This window comes from Somniosus microcephalus, unplaced genomic scaffold (genome assembly GCF_052327205.1).
Source record: "Somniosus microcephalus isolate GS21.2 unplaced genomic scaffold, FLI_Smic_1.0 unresolved_chr2, whole genome shotgun sequence".
NCBI lineage: Eukaryota > Metazoa > Chordata > Chondrichthyes > Squaliformes > Somniosidae > Somniosus > Somniosus microcephalus.
Window position 1 is genome coordinate 17,532,428 of NW_028225180.1, and position 18,184 is coordinate 17,550,611.

General features: G+C 52.3%; 2 protein-coding genes across 2 annotated transcripts in view; both read left to right on the forward strand.

The window, feature by feature from the left end:
* The first annotated feature begins 1,177 nt into the window (after positions 1-1,177).
* Positions 1,178-18,184, forward strand: part of LOC147092203 (uncharacterized) — a 27,948-nt gene continuing 10,941 nt past the window's right edge. Inside the window, exon 1 of the mRNA XM_085975633.1 lies at positions 1,178-1,261. Coding sequence (XP_085831759.1) covers positions 1,230-1,261 — 32 coding nt within the window. The 5' untranslated portion in view covers positions 1,178-1,229. The remainder of the gene's footprint in view (positions 1,262-18,184) is intronic.
* LOC147092204 (ecto-ADP-ribosyltransferase 5-like) lies at positions 3,507-4,425 on the forward strand. The gene has a single exon (XM_085975631.1). The coding sequence runs from the start codon at positions 3,537-3,539 to the stop codon at positions 4,317-4,319; it is 783 nt and encodes a 260-aa protein (XP_085831757.1). The 5' UTR covers positions 3,507-3,536; the 3' UTR covers positions 4,320-4,425.

The following is an 18,184-nucleotide window of genomic DNA, read 5'->3' on the forward strand; positions in this document are numbered from 1 at the left end:
GAAGGGGAAGTGCAACGAGACCTGGGTGTCCTTGTGCACCAGTCGCTGAAGGTAAGCATGCAGGTGCAGCAGGCGGTTAAGAAGGCAAATGGTATGTTGGCCTTTGTAGCGAGAGGGTTTGAGTACAGGAACAAGGATGTCTTGCTGCAGTTGTACAGGGCCTTGGTGAGACCACATCTTGAGTATTGTGTGCGGTTTTGGTCGCCTTATCTGAGGAAGGATGTTCTTGCCATGGAGGGAGTTCAGCGAAGATTCACTAGACTGATACCTGGGATGGCAGGAATGACGTATGAGGAGAGATTGGGTTGATTGGACTTGTACTCGCTGGAGTTTAGAAGAATGAGAGGGGATCTCATTGAAACTTATAAAATTCTGACAGGACTGGACAGACTAGATGCAGGAAGGATGTTCCCGATGGTCAGGGAGTCCAGAACCAGGGGTCACAGTCTAATGATAAGGGATAAGCCATTTAGGACAGAAATGAGGAGGAATTTCTTCACCCAGAGAGTGGTGAACCTGTGGAATTCTCTACCACAGAAGGCAGTAGAGGCCAATTCATTAAATATATTCAAAAAGGAGTTTGATATATTTCTTAAGGCTAAAGGGATCAAGGGGTATGGGGAGAAAGCATGGACCGGGTACTGAATTTGGATGATCAGCCATGATCGCATTGAATGGCGGAGCAGGCTCGAGGGGCCGAATGGCCGACTCCTGCTCCTATCTTCTATGTTTCTATGTTTCTAACTGTGCACAGTAACTCCAAGTGTGATAAGGAGACCAGAACTGTGCACAGTGCTCCAAGTGTGATATGGAGACCAGAACTGTGCACAGTGCTCCAAGTGTGATATGGAGACCAGAACTGTGCACAGTGCTCCAAGTGTGATATGGAGACCCGAACTGTGCACAGTGCTCCAAGTAAGATATGGAGCCGAAAACTGTAAATGGTACCCCGAGTGCGCTCTAACCAAGGTTCAGCATGTTTGCATGTTGACCGTGAGAAGTTGTTTAAAGTGGAGAGGATGATGAGACAGAGCGTACTTATTCATTGCCCACAGAACATTCAGATGTGTGAGATGCGAGATTGACAAGTTTATGATAGGAGGCGGTGGTTTCACTTTGTCACGTGGATTACAATAATTCTGCTGAGCGACTAATTTCTTGCAGAGTGTACCTGATTGTGAAGACGAGTTGGTTTATTGCCGAAATCTTTGTGTTGAAGTAAAGATGGAATGGCTGTTTCACATTCTGTTCCTGACGTCCTGTGAGTACCTCAACACTGACTTCAATTCCCCAAACCTTTTGTCCTCTACTGCTACATATCTTCCCGATCAATGACTTTCTTTCCTACCTGTCAGTCGTGGCTCAGTGGGTCTCAGTCTCTCTCTCTCTCGCCTCTGAGTCAGATGGTCGTGGGTTCCAGATTCTCCACTCCAGAAACTCAAGCCCCATAATCCCAGGCTGACAATCCCTGGTTGCCCAGTACTGAGGGAGTGCTGCACTGTCGTAGGGGCAGTACTGAGGGAGCGCCGCACTGTAGGAGGAGCAGTACTGAGGGAGCGCTGCACTGTCGGAGGGGCAGTACTGCAGGAGCGCCGCACTGTCGGAGGGGCAGTACTGAGGGAGCGCTGCACTGTCGGAGGGGCAGTACTGAGGGAGCGCTGCACTGTCGGAGGGGCAGTACTGCAGGAGCGCCGCACTGTCGGAGGGGCAGTACTGAGGGAGCGCTGCACTGTCGGAGGAGCAGTACTGAGGCAGTGCTACTCTGTCGGAGGGGCAGTACTGAGGGAGCGCCGCACTGTCGGAGGGGCAGTACTGCAGGAGCGCCGCACTGTCGGAGGGGCAGTACTGAGGGAGCGCTGCACTGTCGGAGGGGCAGTACTGAGGGAGCGCTGCACTGTCGGAGGGTTAGTACTGAGGGAGTGCTGCACTGTCGGAGAGTCAGTACAGACGGTGCGCTGCAATGTCGGATGGTTAGGACTGAGGGAGTGCTGCACTGTCGGAGAGTCAGTACAGAGGGAGCGCTGCACTGTCGGATGGTTAGTACTGAGGGAGCGCTGCACTGTCGGAGGGGCATACTGAGGGAGCGCCACACTGTCGGAGGGGCAGTACTGAGGGAGCGCCGCACTGTCGGAGGGGCAGTACTGAGGGAGCGCTGCACTGTTGGAGGTTCAGTACTGAGGGAGTGCTGCACTGTCGGAGGGGCAGTACTGAGGGAACGCTGCACTGTCAGAGGGGCAGTACTGAGGGAGAGCTGCACTGTCGGATGGGCAGTACTGAGGGAGCGCTGCGCTGTCGGAGGGTCAGTACTGAGGGAGTGCTGCACTGTCGGAGGGGCAGTACTGAGGGAACGCTGCACTGTCAGAGGGTTAGTACTGAGGCAGTGTTGCACTGTCGGAGGGGCAGTACTGAGGGAGCGCCGCACTGTCAGAGGGGCAGTACTGAGGGAGCGCTGCACTGTCAGAGGGGCAGTACTGAGGGAGCGCTACACTGTCGGAGGGGCAGTAATGAGGGAGCGCTGCACTGTTGGAGGGGCGATAGTGAGGGGCGCTCCACTGTCAGAGTGGCAGTACTGAGGGAGTGCTGCACTGTTGGAGGGGCAGTACTGAGGGAGTGCTGCACTGTCGGAGGGGCTGTACTGAGGGAGCGCTACACTGCCAGAGGGGCAGTACTGAGGGAGAGCTGCACTGTCGGAGGGGCAGTACTGAGGGAGAGCTGCACTTTCAGAGGAGCAGTACTGATGGAGGGCTGCACTGTCGGAGGGGCAGTACTGAGGGAGCGCTGCACTGTTGGAGGGGCAGTACTGAGGGAGTGCTGCACTGTCGGAGCGTCAGTACTGAGGGAGCGTCGCACTGTCGGAGGGGCAGTACTGAGGGAGCGCTGCACTGTCGGAGGGGCAGTGCTGAGAGAACGCCGCACTGTCGGAGGGGCAGAACTGAGGGAGCGCCGCACTGTCGGAGGGACAGTACTGAGGGAGCGCTGCACTGTCGGAGGGGCAGTACTGAGGGAGCACTGCACTGTCGGAGGGGCAGTACTGAGGGAGCGCTGCACTGTCGGAGGGGCAGTGCTGAGAGAACGCCGCACTGTCGGAGGGGCAGAACTGAGGGAGCGCCGCACTGTCGGAGGGACAGTACTGAGGGAGCGCTGCACTGTCGGAGGGGCAGTACTGAGGGAGCACTGCACTGTCGGAGGGGCAGTACTGAGGGAGCGCCGCACTGTCGGAGGGGCAGTACTGAGGGAGCGCCGCACTGTTGAAGGGGCAGTACTGAGGGAGCGCCGCACTGTCGGAGGGGCAGTACTGAGGGAGTGCTGCACTGTCGGATAAGACCTTAAACCGAGGCCCCGTCTGCCCTCTCAGGTGACTTCACTTCAAAAGTACTTCATTGGCTGTGAAGCGCTGTGGCACAGCCTGAGGTCGAAAATGCACGGTATAAATTGGATTTCCTTCTTTCTGATTGGCCGGTACGAGTCTGGTCAGTTTACCAGTGAATCCTGAGGGTATAGATTGTCAGATTCTAACTGAAAGCACAGAGTTGAACATGGAAGAAAATTCTGCCGCCTTGTACTTCTCTCGGAGCAAGGCGTCCGATGACTTGGCGATAAGATCCCTGCAGACAAAGCTGGAGATTGACAAGTCATTTAAGGATATCTGGGAACGAGCCAAAACCAGTTGGAAACAGAAGAATCTCAAACTGCCTGGTGGTCTCCGAGAGGCGCATGTCATCGCCATGACCGCCTACACCATTCCGGGTTTTTTGTACAGAAGCTTGAACAAAGAGGTTCGAAGCTATGGCGGTGACCTCAACATATACAATGCCTGCTTTAACCTGAAGAGCTTTCACTACCTTCTATCTGTCACCCTGGAAGAGTTGAGAAACAGCTCCATTGGGCGGCTGGTGTATCGGGGGACAGAGAGTCAGATCCCTGGGATGCTGGACACAGAGATGAGGTTCGGAATATTTGCCTCCACTTCCTTCAGTGAGGCAGAGGCTAAGAGGTTTGGGACAAACCCTTTCTTTGAAATAAGCACATCGTACGGTGTCGACCTCCAAAGGTTCTCGGTCAAACCGTCGCAACAGGAGGTCTTGATCCCGCCTTATAAGAAGTTCAAAATCACAGGCTCGTCAGGAGGGAACAGATACACCCTCGACTCGACAGGCTACAAGGGAGTGAAGGTGGGGCTGAAGTCAGACGGCACCGGTGGTCTGATCGTTTATTCCATAACCCCCTGGTGGGTCTGGCTTCTGACCGCTTTGGGGATCTTTGTCTTTCTGGTGGGAGGCGGGGGTCTCATCGGGTGCTTCTGCAATAAATCCTCCTGAATCCCACCTGACCAACCCCAAGCCCTCACACCCTAAACCCCTCACCCCTCACCCCCTCTAACCCCTCACCCCTCTAACTCCTCACCCCCTCTAACCCCTCACCCCTCACCCCCTCTAACCACTCTAACCCCTCTAACCCCTCTAACCCCTCTAACCACTCTAACCCCTCAACCCCTCTAACCCCTCACCCCTCTAACCCCTCACCCCTCTAACCCCTCTAACCCCTCACCCCCTCTAACCCCTCACCCCTCTAAACCCCTCTAACCCCTCACCCCTCTAACCCCTCACCCCCTAACCCCTCACCCCTCTAACCACTCTAACCCCTCACCCCTCTAACCCCTCACCCCCTCTAACCCCTCACCCCTCTAACCCCTCACCCCTCTAACCCCTCTAACCCCTCACCCCTCTAACCACTCTAACCCCTCACCCCTCTAACCCCTCACCCCCTCTAACCCCTCACCCCCTCTAACCCCTCACCCCTCTAAACCCCTCTAACGCCTCACCCCCTCTAACCCCTCACCCCTCTAACCCCTCACCCCTCTAACCCCTCACCCCCTCTAACCCCTCACCCCTCTAACCCCTCACCCCTCTAACCACTCTAACCCCTCACCCCTCTAACCCCTCACCCCTCTAAACCCCTCTAACCCCTCACCCCTCTAACCCCTCACCCCCTAACCCCTCACCCCTCTAACCACTCTAACCCCTCACCCCTCTAACCCCTCACCCCCTCTAACCCCTCACCCCTCTAACCCCTCACCCCTCTAACCCCTCTAACCCCTCACCCCTCTAACCACTCTAACCCCTCACCCCTCTAACCCCTCACCCCCTCTAACCCCTCACCCCCTCTAACCCCTCACCCCTCTAAACCCCTCTAACGCCTCACCCCCTCTAACCCCTCACCCCTCTAACCCCTCACCCCTCTAACCCCTCACCCCTCTAACCCCTCACCCCCTCTAACCCCTCACCCCTCTAACCCCTCACCCCTCTAACCACTCTAACCCCTCACCCCTCTAACCCCTCTAACCCCTCACCCCCTCTAACCCCTCACCCCTCTAAACCCCTCTAACCCCTCACCCCTCTAACCCCTCACCCCCCTCACCCCTCTAACCCCTCACCCCCTCTAACCCCTCACCCCCTCTAACCCCTCACCCCCTCTAACCCCTCACCCCCTCTAACCCCTCACCCCCTCACCCCTCTAACCCCTCACCCCTCTAACCCCTCTAACCCCTCACCCCCTCTAACCCCTCACCCCTCTAAACCCCTCTAACCCCTCACCCCTCTAACCCCTCACCCCTCTAACCCCTCACCCTCTCTATACAATACAATACAATACAAATCGCTTTATTGGCATGATAAGGTACATCTTATGTTGCCAAAGCATCAAAATACATTTATGGTTGAACACATAAACGCTGTTCCATTCATACAGTGTATAAACAGGTATATCCCTGAGTTTATAAATATACATTCGCCTTGTTTATATATACTCTTGTCTTAGTTTACTGGTTGTCCCTCTGTTCATGGCAAGCTGTAACATAGTGTGCCGCCAGTGTTACACAGCTTCTCTCCTCCCCCAGTAGGAATGGGAGTTTTTGGTTGTCAGTCAGATTTCTGAATTCAGGGCATATTTGTGGGAATTTTTGGTAGAAATTCTCTCTGATGCCCTGATATTTTCCACAGGCTGTGAGGAAGTGCATCTCTGTCTCAACTACTCCCTGACTGCAGTGAGAGCATATCCTGTCTTCTCTTGGCAGCCTGGTCTGCCTGTTTCTGCCTTTTTCGATCGCTAGGCTATGTTCGCTAAGTCTGTACCTTGTCAAGGTTCTTCTCAGTTTGTTATCCTTTACCATGGTCAGGTAATCAGCTATGTTGTATTGTCTGTTTAGGGCCAAGTAGCAATTGAGTTTGCTTTGGGTTTTTGTTGTTTCTGCCCAATATGACAGATATTTTTCCTTTTGCTTAGCGACGATTGTGTTGGGTCGAATTCTTTGTGTTACCCTGTCACTGTCCTGGGACTGGTTATTGTTAGTATTGTTATTAGTTACTTTATTGAGTCCCAGGACTAGTTGACTGAGGGTATTCTTCTTTATGGTCAGCTCTTGGCATTTCAGGGCGCCGTAGTGATAGCATTGGGGGTTGCTCATTTGTAGGTGATTCCAAAATTTGGTGGCTCTTTTTTGGATAGTGATTATTAATGGGTATTGGCCTAGTTCCGCCCTGCATGCGTTGTTTACTGTTTTCCTTTGAGTCCGGAGGATACTTTTACAGAATTCCGCATGTAGGATCTCAATTGGGTGTTTGTCCCATTTTGCAAAATCTTGTTGTGTTAGTGGTCCCCAGACCTCACTGCCATAGAGTGCAATTGGTTCAATTACTGATTTGAAAATTTTGAGCCAAATGCTAATTGGGATTTCTATTTGGATTGATTTTTTGATGGCATAGAAAGCCCTTCTTGCTTTCTCTTTCAGTTCATTCACAGCCAGTTTGAAGTTTCCCGTAGAACTGATTTTTAAGCCCAAGTATGTGTAGTGAGTGGTTTGTTCAATTTTGGTTGTTCCTACTGTGAAATTTATTGTGGGTCCATGTTGTTTGGATCTTTGCTGGAACACAAGGACTTTGGTTTTTTGGGGATTTATTGTCAGGGCCCAAGTCTGGCAGTACGACTCCAGCAGGTCCAGGTTCTGCTGTAGACCCTCCTTAGTTGGTGACAGCAGAACCAGGTCGTCGGCATAGAGGAGGAATTTAACCTTGGATTCATATAGGGTGAGGCCGGGTGCTGTAGATTGTTCAAGTAGTTTTGCCAATCCATTAATGTAAATATTAAAGAGTGTCGGTGAGATTGGCGAGCCCTGCGTCACCCCCCGCCCCTGTGGGAAGTATTTTGTTTGTTTGTCTCCAATTTTAACTGCACATTTATTGTTTGTATACATTGATTTAATTACATCATATGTTTTCCCTCCTACCCCGCTTTCGATAAGTTTCAGGAATAAACCGTCATGCCAGATGGAGTCGAAAGCCTTCTGGAAATCTACAAAGCATGCGTAGATTTTGCTTTTGTTATGGTGAACGTGTTTGTCAATTAGGGTCTGTAGGGTGAAGATATGATCGGATGTTCTATAGTTTGGCAGGAATCCAATTTGGCTTTTACTCAAGACATTGTGCTCTTCAAGGAAGTTTATAAGTCTTTTGTTTATGATGCTACAGAATACCTTCCCCAGGTTACTGTTTACACAGATGCCTCGATAGTTGTTTGGGTCGATTTTGTCCCCACTTTTGTATATGGGTGTTATGAGTCCTTTGTTCCAGATGTCAGGGAAATAACCGACACTCAGAACCAAGTTGAAGAGTTTTAGGATAGCCAGTTTCAGTTTGTCGTCTGCGTGTTTAATCATCTCGTTTAGTATGCCGTCTGTCCCGCAAGCTTTTCCTGGTCGCAGGTCCTTGAGTTTTTCAAGAAGTTCTTTTTCTGTTATTATGGTGTCTAGCGGGTTTTGGTTATCTTTTATGGCCATTTCAAGCTTTTCCAGTTTTTTGCGTATTTGGTGTTGCTCTGGTCTTAGTGTGTTTTTCTGGTATAATTTTTCAAAGTGGTTTACCCATGTGTCCCCATTTTGAATGGACAAATCGTCGTGTTGTTTTTTGTGTAGTGTTTTCAAGTTGTCCCAGAAACAATTCGACTCAATGGATTCCTCCATGGAGCTGAGTGTATTCTTAATAAATTGCTCTTTTTTGGTCCTGAGTGTGTTTCTGTATTGTGTTAGCGTCTGACAATAAGTAAGGCGTAATTCCTCGTTTTCTGGATGTCTGTGTTTTTGGTTTGATAGTTTTCTAAGTTTTTTCCTCATGTTATGGCAATCATGGTCAAACCATTTTTCATAGTTTTTTGTTTTGGGTTTGTTCTTGCGAGCTTTCAAGTTTGCATTTGTTGCCAAATTATCAAAAATATTGTTTAGTTTACTAACTGCCCGGTTTACGCCTTCTTTATTGTGAGTGTATATGTTATCCAGAAAGGTGTCAAAGAGAGCTTGAGTTGATGCATTGCTAATTGTTTTCTGGTATTTTTCCGTGTCATTTTTGGCCCATCTGTACGATTTTTTGGTGTTGTACAGTTTACTGGGTTGTGTTTCTATGTTGTTTGTTTCTGTCTTTTTGAGAAACATAGTAATTTGGCTGTGATCTGACAGTGTTGTTTGTGGTTTGACTGTGAATGCTCTGAAAGAGGATGGGTCCAAGTCTGTAATCATATAGTCTACTGTGCTGCAGCCAAGAGGTGAGCAGTAGGTCGATCTTCCTAGGAGGTCTCCTATGAACCTACCATTGACAATGTACAGACCCAGGTTTCGACAGAGCTGTAGTAGCTGTTTACCGTTGGTATTTGACTGCTTGTCGCAGTTATGCCTGTATGGAAGGGAAGGGATGTCAAAGTGGTTATTCCCGAATACGTAATTGTTTCCCTGATTATTGGTGAAGTCTGGTTCTTCGCCCGTTCTTGAATTGAGGTCCCCACAGATCAACACGTTCCCCTGGGCCTGGTATTGGATAATTTCCCCCTCCATGTTGGAGAAGGCGTCCTCTTTGTAGTACGGGGAATCGATTGGAGGGATATAAAGTGCGCAAATGTAAACATCTTGGGTGTTTGAGATAATCTCCCTCTCAAGTTTGAGCCACATATGGTTTTCACCCTTTTTTATAAATTTGATGTAATTCTTAAGTTCTGTTTTAAACCAGATCAGTATGCCTCCGGAGTCGCTGCCTTGGGTTACACTTGGTAATTTATTGGAGGGGACCACTAGCTCAGTGTACCCTTGGGGACAGCCGGTGTGTCCTTTTCCTTTATACCAAGTTTCCTGTAAAATGATAATATCTAGATCTTTAGTTTCCTCTATGAACTCTGGGGTCCTACTCTTCACTTCTCGCACTGAAGAGCGTAGACCTTGGATATTCCAGGTCGAAATATATAAGGATTTCATGTTAAGTTTTATCTTTTTCTATGATAGGTTAAAGAGTGGTACGTGTTTGTCGTGTCTAAGTGTGGGGAAAAAAAAGATCACCCCAGTTGTCTACAAAAGTTAATACAATTTGGTTACAGTTCTTTCTATTAATTAGTCCTTGATCCATAAGGCGGAAGTAGATGCTGCTGCACATCTGCTTATTGTCTCTTAATGGATTGTTTCTGTCTGAGGTATTGCGTACGTCCTGTGCATCTCTCCCTCTGTCTGGCTGGTAGCGGTCCTATTCCCCTGTGGGACAGGAGTGGTGCAGGTCTGATATTGTTGATCCTCTCTGGTCTCGGTTGGTGCGGTGGTGGTCTTTGTAGTGTTCCTGATATGTACCCCGCTGATCTCTGGTGGTCGGGGGGGGGTCCTCTTGGAGTATGGGTATGGACCCGGTTAAAAGCGACGTCCTTCAGGGCTTTAGCAAAGATCGATATTTTTTGCCTTTGGATGTGGACGTGGTCGTAAAGACATTCTTCATCGAGGGTGGGGTGTTGGGCCAGGTGTACGTTGTGGTTTGATTCGCATTCTGTTGCTATGCTGGCATTTATCTCATGAATTGTGTTGTTGTTGAAGTCTGTTCTCGGCAATATTGTGGAAACAGTGATTCTAGTGTTTGGAAATGTACTGCTTGCCTTCCTAATCATTGCTCTGAGCGATGTTGCTACCTCTTTCTGTTTGGCCTTTAGGTCATTTGTGCCCGTGTGTATTATTATGTGTTGGGGGGAGCCTAATCTGGCTTTGGTCAGCCATCCCATGGCTCTGTCTGTTGTTGGGCACCAAATCTTTTCTACTTTACTTCTAGGGAAGAGCTTTTTCTCCCATAGAAATTTCCCATTTGAGTCTATGAGTATTATGACGTCAGCCTTGTTTGTGTTTACTGTCTGGTGGCTTTCGCCTGGACTCATAGTGTGTGTGCTGGGCTGGGGTGTCTGGTGTGTGCGTACCTCTTGTGAGCGGCTCGCTTGTGGTTCCACGGTGGTGGGGGAAGATTGCGAGTCAGTATGCTGGTCGGTCTGTGTGGCACCCCTTGTATTGTGTGTCTGTTGCTTTTGTTCCGTGTGGGAGTGCAGCCGTTCCGTCCGGCTCTGTCTTGTCTTATCTCTAGTCTCTGGTTGCTGGTCTAATGGTGTTTTCTCTCCTCTATGGCTCTCTTCTTTTTCCTGCAGCTCTTTCACCTGATTCTTAAGTAGATTCACCTGGTTATCAAGTCTATTCAGCTCTCTCTTGTGTCTCTCCCTCTCTTGCTTTTGTTCGTCATTCAATTTGAGGACCTCCTCTCTAAGTTTAACCATCTCTATCTCTAATTGATTAAATTTATCTTTTGGTTGTATCTGGCTGTGTGATCCCGGGGTATGTGTCTGGTCGGCCCTGGAAGGCTCACTCACTTCCTGGCTAAGCTGGTCGGCCCTGGAAGGCTCACTCACTTCCTGGCTATGCTGCTCTTCTCTTGGTGAGCTGGGAATGGTAGGGGAACTATGTGTGGCTTCCTCCGTGGTAGTTATGCTGGGGTTTGTCAGTTGTATCGTGTGGCTGTGGTTCCCCGGGGTTAGTGTCTGGTTTGAACTGTGTGGCTCGTTCATCCCTTGACCATGCAGATTTTCTCCTGGTAAGTTGTCAATGTTGGGGGGAGTGCGGGCCACTCTGGGGCTGTTCATTCCCCTCGTAGTTGATCTTTTCAGTGTCCTGAAGGCCGTTGCAAATTTGTCGAGGTTGCCTTGCACTAATATTGTTCCGGTATTGTACGCGTTGACAGTCGTGATTGAACTGTCTCCTGGTGTGTTAATTTTCATTATGGACCCATTTGCGGTATTTTTTAGCTTAACACTGGTATAGTGTGATTTTATTGCTCTGATCCAAGCCGCTGGCTGGTCTGAGTAGAATATGAGGTTACTTTTTGTCCCATTGTTGTAACAGTCAGTAAAGAGAGTTTCTGGTTTTTCTCTCATCTGAGCATGCTTGATCGTTTTTATAGCTTTTTTTGTGGTGTTGGGGGGAATCTGGAAGCGGGGCTGTTGTGGATCTTCTGATTCGCTCATTTTTGGTAAAGTATTGTTGATCTTAGAATAAGCTTTTCTGGGGCCCCGGGTTTGGTGTTACCCTCTCCCTGTTCGCGAACTTTCCCGGTCCCCCTCTCCGACCCCGTGGTCCCTGGGCCTCGGCTCCTGGGTTCACCCTTCTCAGGTCTGAGCCTGTGAGCCGCTGTTTCCCGGTGCCTTCGGGCTGTTCCCCTCCCCCTCAGAGGTCTCTGGGCCTCTGTTTCGGCCTGGCTCCTCGGGCCTTTCCCGTGCTGGATTGTTGGGCTGTGGCCCGAGTCCCCTCGGCTGTGCTGATTGCTGGATTTCCGGGCTGCGTTCCGAATCTCCTCGGCTGTGCCGATTTCTGGGATGCGGCCCGAGTCCTCTCCGCTGTGCCGATTGCCGGGCTGCGTTCCGGATCTCCTCGGCTGTGCCGATTTCTGGGATGCGGCCCGAGTCCTCTCCGCTGTGCCCGTTGCCGGGCTGCGTTCTGATTTCTGGGATGCGGCCCGAGTCCCCTCGGCTGTGCCGGTTGCTGGACCGCTGGGCTGCGGCCCGAGTCACCTCGCCTCCTCGAACTCGGTCCCGATGCCGCCGACTCAACCACCGCTGCTGAAGCCCCGTGTGGCTGCCGTTCACTGGTTTGTGTAGTTCTTCTCTTGTTTCTTTTTTTTTTTTTGCTTTGGCTTTTTTTTCCTCTATTTTCCTCTGGGTTTTTTTTTCTTTGGTAGTCTTTCTGGCGGTCTTTTCCTTCTCTACTTTGTCTAGACTAATCTAAACTTAAACTAAACTAAACTAAACTAACTTAACTAGAACTAAATTTAATTTTAAAACCTTTTAAAAATTGAAATGAAATGAAACTTTTTTTCCCCACTTTAGACACTAAAAACACTAAAATCTCAGCAGCCCATCTTCAGCGTGTGTATTCACTCCGTCTGCTGGATCATACTGTCTAACCCCTCACCCTCTCTAACCCCTCACCCCTCTAACCCCTCACCCTCTCTAACCCCTCACCCTCTCTAACCCCTCACCCCTCTAACCCCTCACCCTCTCTAACCCCTCACCCCTCTAACCCCTCACCCTCTCTAACCCCTCACCCTCTCTAACCCCTCACCCCTCTAACCCCTCACCCCTCTAAACCCTCACCCCTCTAACCCCTCACCCTCTCTAACCCCTCACCCCCTCTAACCCTTCACCCCTCTAACCCCTCACCCTCTCTAACCCCTCACCCCCTCTAACCCCTCACCCCTCTAACCCCTCACCCTCTCTAACCCCTCACCCCCTCTAACCCCTCACCCTCTCTAACCCCTCACCCCCTCTAACCCCTCACCCCTCTAACCCCTCACCCCTCTAACCCCTCACCCTCTCTAACCCCTCACCCTCTCTAACCCCTCACCCCTCTAACCCCTCACCCCCTCTAACCCCTCACCCCCTCTAACCCCTCACCCCTCTAACCCCTCACCCCTCTAACCCCTCACCCTCTCTAACCCCTCACCCTCTCTAACCCCTCACCCCCTCTAACCCCTCACCCCTCTAACCCCTCACCCTCTCTAACCCCTCACCCCCTCTAACCCCTCACCCTCTCTAACCCCTCACCCCGTCTAACCCCTCACCCCTCTAACCCCTCACCCCCTCTAACCCCTCACCCCTCTAACCCCTCACCCCTCTAACCCCTCACCCTCTCTAACCCCTCACCCCCTCTAACCCCTCACCCTCTCTAACCCCTCACCCCCTCTAACCCCTCACCCTCTCTAACCCCTCACCCCTCTAACCCCTCACCCTCTCTAACCCCTCACCCCCTCTAACCCCTCACCCCTCTAACCCCTCACCCTCTCTAACCCCTCACCCCTCTAACCCCTCACCCTCTCTAACCCCTCACCCCCTCTAACCCCTCACCCCTCTAACCCCTCACCCTCTCTAACCCCTCACCCCTCTAACCCCTCACCCTCTCTAACCCCTCACCCCCTCTAACCCCTCACCCCTCTAACCCCTCACCCTCTCTAACCCCTCACCCTCTCTAACCCCTCACCCTCTCTAACCCCTCACCCCTCTAACCCCCAACCCCCAACTCCCCACACCATTCATACTTCTCCCTCTCACTCCTCTCCCCTCACACGTCTATAAATGTAAGGCTGTTCAAGCAGCACGAAAAGGCCCAATGCCTAGGCCCGCGTGTTCTATCTGTGACTATACTCCACTTTGTAAATTGCTTTTTATGCTGAAGTTAACGAATAAAATGTTTATCACAAGAAGACTGAATTCGTTATTACTCAAGTGAACAAGCAGAAGTAGGTTTAGGACAACACTATGTAACAGGCTCGAGGGGCTGAATGGGCCTCCTCCTGTTCCTGTGTAACAGGCTCGAGGGACGGAATGGCCTCCTCCTGTTCCTGTGTAACAGACTCGAGGGGGCTGAATGGGCCTCCTCCTGTTCCTGTGCAACAGGCGCGAGGGGCTGAATGGCCTCCTCCTGTTCCTGTGTAACAGGCTCGAGGGCTGAATGGCCTCCTCCTGTTCCTGTGTAACAGGCTCGAGGGGCTGAATGGCCTCCTCCTGTTCCTGTGTAACAGGCGCGAGGGGCTGAATGGCCTCCTCCTGTTCCTGTGTAACAGACTCGAGGGGGCTGAATGGCCTCCTCCTGTTCCTGTGTAACAGACTCGAGGGCTGAATGGCCTCCTCCTGTTCCTGTGTAACAGGCTCGAGGGGCTGAATGGGCCTCCTCCTGTTCCTGTGTAACAGGCTCGAGGGGCTGAATGGCCTCCTCCTGTTCCTGTGTAACAGGCTCGAGGGGGCTGAATGGGCCTCCTCCTGTTCCTGTGTAACAGGCGCGAGGGGCTGAATGGACCTCCTCCTGTTCCTGTGTAACAGGCTCGAGGGGGCTGAATGGGCCTCCTCCTGTTCCTGTGTAACAGACTCGAGGGGGCTGAATGGGCCTCCTCCTGTTCCTGTGTAACAGGCGCGAGGGCTGAATGGGCCTCCTCCTGTTCCTGTGTAACAGGCTCGAGGGGGCTGAATGGGCCTCCTCCTGTTCCTGTGTAACAGACTCGAGGGGGCTGAATGGGCCTCCTCCTGTTCCTGTGTAACAGGCGCGAGGGGCTGAATGGCCTCCTCCTGTTCCTGTGTAACAGGCTCGAGGGGGCTGAATGGCCTCCTCCTGTTCCTGTGTAACAGGCGCGAGGGGCTGAATGGCCTCCTCCTGTTCCTGTGTAACAGACTCGAGGGGGCTGAATGGCCTCCTCCTGTTCCTGTGTAACAGACTCGAGGGCTGAATGGCCTCCTCCTGTTCCTGTGTAACAGGCTCGAGGGGCTGAATGGGCCTCCTCCTGTTCCTGTGTAACAGGCTCGAGGGGCTGAATGGCCTCCTCCTGTTCCTGTGTAACAGGCTCGAGGGGGCTGAATGGGCCTCCTCCTGTTCCTGTGTAACAGGCGCGAGGGGCTGAATGGGCCTCCTCCTGTTCCTGTGTAACAGGCTCGAGGGGGCTGAATGGCCTCCTCCTGTTCCTGTGTAACAGGCGCGAGGGGCTGAATGGCCTCCTCCTGTTCCTGTGTAACAGACTCGAGGGGGCTGAATGGCCTCCTCCTGTTCCTGTGTAACAGACTCGAGGGCTGAATGTCCTCCTCCTGTTCCTGTGTAACAGGCTCGAGGGGCTGAATGGGCCTCCTCCTGTTCCTGTGTAACAGGCTCGAGGGGCTGAATGGCCTCCTCCAGTTCCTGTGTAACAGGCTCGAGGGGGCTGAATGGGCCTCCTCCTGTTCCTGTGTAACAGGCGCGAGGGGCTGAATGGGCCTCCTCCTGTTCCTGTGTAACAGGCTCGAGGGGGCTGAATGGGCCTCCTCCTGTTCCTGTGTAACAGGCGCGAGGGGCTGAATGGCCTCCTCCTGTTCCTGTGTAACAGACTCGAGGGGGCTGAATGGCCTCCTCCTGTTCCTGTGTAACAGACTCGAGGGGGCTGAATGGGCCTCCTCCTGTTCCTGTGTAACAGGCGCGAGGGGCTGAATGGCCTCCTCCTGTTCCTGTGTAATAGACTCGAGGGGGCTGAATGGCCTCCTCCTGTTCCTGTGTAACAGACTCGAGGGCTGAATGGCCTCCTCCTGTTCCTGTGTAACAGGCTCGAGGGGCTGAATGGGCCTCCTCCTGTTCCTGTGTAACAGGCTCGAGGGGCTGAATGGCCTCCTCCTGTTCCTGTGTAACAGACTCGAGGGGGCTGAATGGCCTCCTCCTGTTGCTGTGTAACAGGATCGAGTGGGCTAAATGGCCTCCTCCTGTTGCTATGTAACAGGCTCGAGGGGCTGAATGGCCTCCTTCTGTTCCTGTGTAACAGGCTCAAGGGGCTGAATGGCCTCCTCCTGTTCCTGTGTAACAGGCTGGAGGAGATGAATGGCCTCCTCCTGTTACTGTGTAACAGGCTCGAGGGGCTGAATGGCCTCTTCCTGTTCCTGTGTAATAGGCTCGATGGGCTGAATGGCCACTTCCTGTTCCTGTGTAACAGGCTCGAGGGGCTGAACGGCCTCCTCCTGTTCCTGTGTAACAGGCTCGATGGGCTGAATGGCCTCCTCCTGTTCCTGTGTAAGAGGCTCGAGGGGGCTGAATGGCCTCCTCCTGTTCCTGTGTAACAGGCTCAAGGTACTGAATGGCCTCCTCCTGCTCCTGTGTAACAGGCTCAAGGGGCTGAATGGCCTCCTCCTGTTCCTGTGTAACGGGCTCAATGTGCTGAATGGCCTCTTCCTGTTCCTGTGTAATAGGCTCGATGGGCTGAATGGCCACTTCCTGTTCCTGTGTAACAGGCTGAGGGGCTGAACGGCCTCTTCCTGTTCCTGTGTAACAGGCTCGATGGGCTGAATGGCCTCTTCCTGCTCCTGTGTAATAGGCTCGATGGGCTGAATGGCCTCTTCCTGTTCCTGTGTAACAGGCTCGAGGGGCTGAATGGCCTCCTCCTGTTCCTGTGTAACAGGCTCGAGGGGCTGAATGGCCTCCTCCTGTTCCTGTGTAACAGGCTCGAGGGGCTGACTGGGCTCCTCCTGTTCCTGTGTACCAGGCTCGAGTGGCTGAATGGCCTCCTCCTGTTCCTGTGTAACAGGCTCGAGGGGCTGAATGGTCTCCTCCTGTTCCTGTGTAACAGGCTCGAGGGGCTGAATGGCCTCCTCCTGTTGTTGTGTAACAGGCTCGAGGGGCTGAATGGCCTCCTCCTGTCGTTGTGTAACAGACTCGAGGGGCTGAATGGCCTCCTCCTATTCCTGTGTAACAGGCTCGAGGGGCTGAATGACCTCCTCCTGCTGCTCTTGTGTAACAGGCTCGAGGGGCTGAATGGCCTCCTCCTATTCCTGTGTAACAGGCTCGAGGGGCTGAATGGCCTCCTCCTGTTCCTGTGTAACAGGCTCGAGGGGCTGAATGGCCTCCACCTGTTCCTGTGTAACAGGCTCGAGGGGCTGAATGGCCTCCTGTTCCTGTGTAACAGGCTCGAGAGGCTGAATGGCCTCCTGCTGTTCCTGTGAAACAGGCTCGAGGGGCTGAATGGCCTCCTCCTGTTCCTGTGTAAGAGGCTCGAGGGGCTGAATGGCCTCCTGTTCCTGTGTAACAGGCTCGAGAGGCTGAATGGCCTCCTGCTGTTCCTGTGAAACAGGCTCGAGGGGCTGAATGGCCTCCTCCTGTTCCTGTGTAAGAGGCTCGAGGGGCTGAACGGCCTCCTCCTGTTCCTGCGTAGCAGGCTCAATGGGCTGAATGGCCTCTTCCTGTTCCTGTGTAAGAGGCTCGAGGGGCTGAATGGCCTCTTCCTGTTCCTGTGTAAGAGGCTCGAGGGGCTGAATGGCCTCCTCCTGTTCCTGTGTAAGAGGCTCGAGGGGCTGAATGGCCTCTTCCTGTTCCTGTGTAAGAGGCTCGAGGGGCTGAATGGCCTCCTCCTGTTCCTGTGTAACAGGCTCGAGGGGCTGAATGGCCTCCTCCTGTTCCTATGTCGCTGTATATATCTTTTCACACTGTGAAGATTGTAAGATTGTCGATGTTTTGGATGTTTAATGAAAATTACTGATATAAAGCATTGCCTGTAAATTTCCAAACTCTTTGCCTGTCTTAATGCCTTATTCAGTGGAGCAATATTTCAATAAACGTTCTCTCTCAACAGTCCAACTATCTCCCCTGATCAACAACAACAACAACAACGTGTATCTATATAGCGCCTTTAACGTGGTAAAACATCCCGAGGCGCTTCACAGGAGTGTTATAAGACACAAATTTGACACCGAGCCACATAAGGAGAAATCAGGACAGATGACAAAAAGCTGGGTCAAAGAGGGAGGTTTTAAGGAGCGTCTTAAAGGAGGAGAGAGAGGCGGAGAGGTTTAGGGAGGGAATTCCAGAGCTCAGGGCCCAGGCAGCTGAAGGCACGGCCGTCAAAGGTGGAGCGATGGAAATCGGGGGATGTGCAAGAGGCCAGAATTGGAAGAGCGCGGAGATCTGGGAGGGTTGTAAGAGATGGAGGAGATTACAGAGATAGGGAGGGTTGTAGGGCTGGAGGATATTACATAGATAGGGAGGGTTGTAGGGGCTGGAGGAGGTTACAGAGATAGGGAGGGTTGTAGGGCTGGAGGATATTACATAGATAGGGAGGGTTGTAGGGGCTGGAGGAGATTACAGAGATAGGGAGGGTTGTAGGGGCTGGAGGAGATTACAGAGATAGGGAGGGTTGTAGGGGCTGGAGGAGGTTACAGAGATAGGGAGGGTTGTAGGGGCTGGAGGGGGTTACAGAGATAGGGAGGGTTGTAGGGGCTGGAGGAGGTTACAGAGATAGGGAGGGTTGTAGGGGCTGGAGGAGGTTACAGAGATAGGGAGGGTTGTAGGGGCTGGAGGAGGTTACAG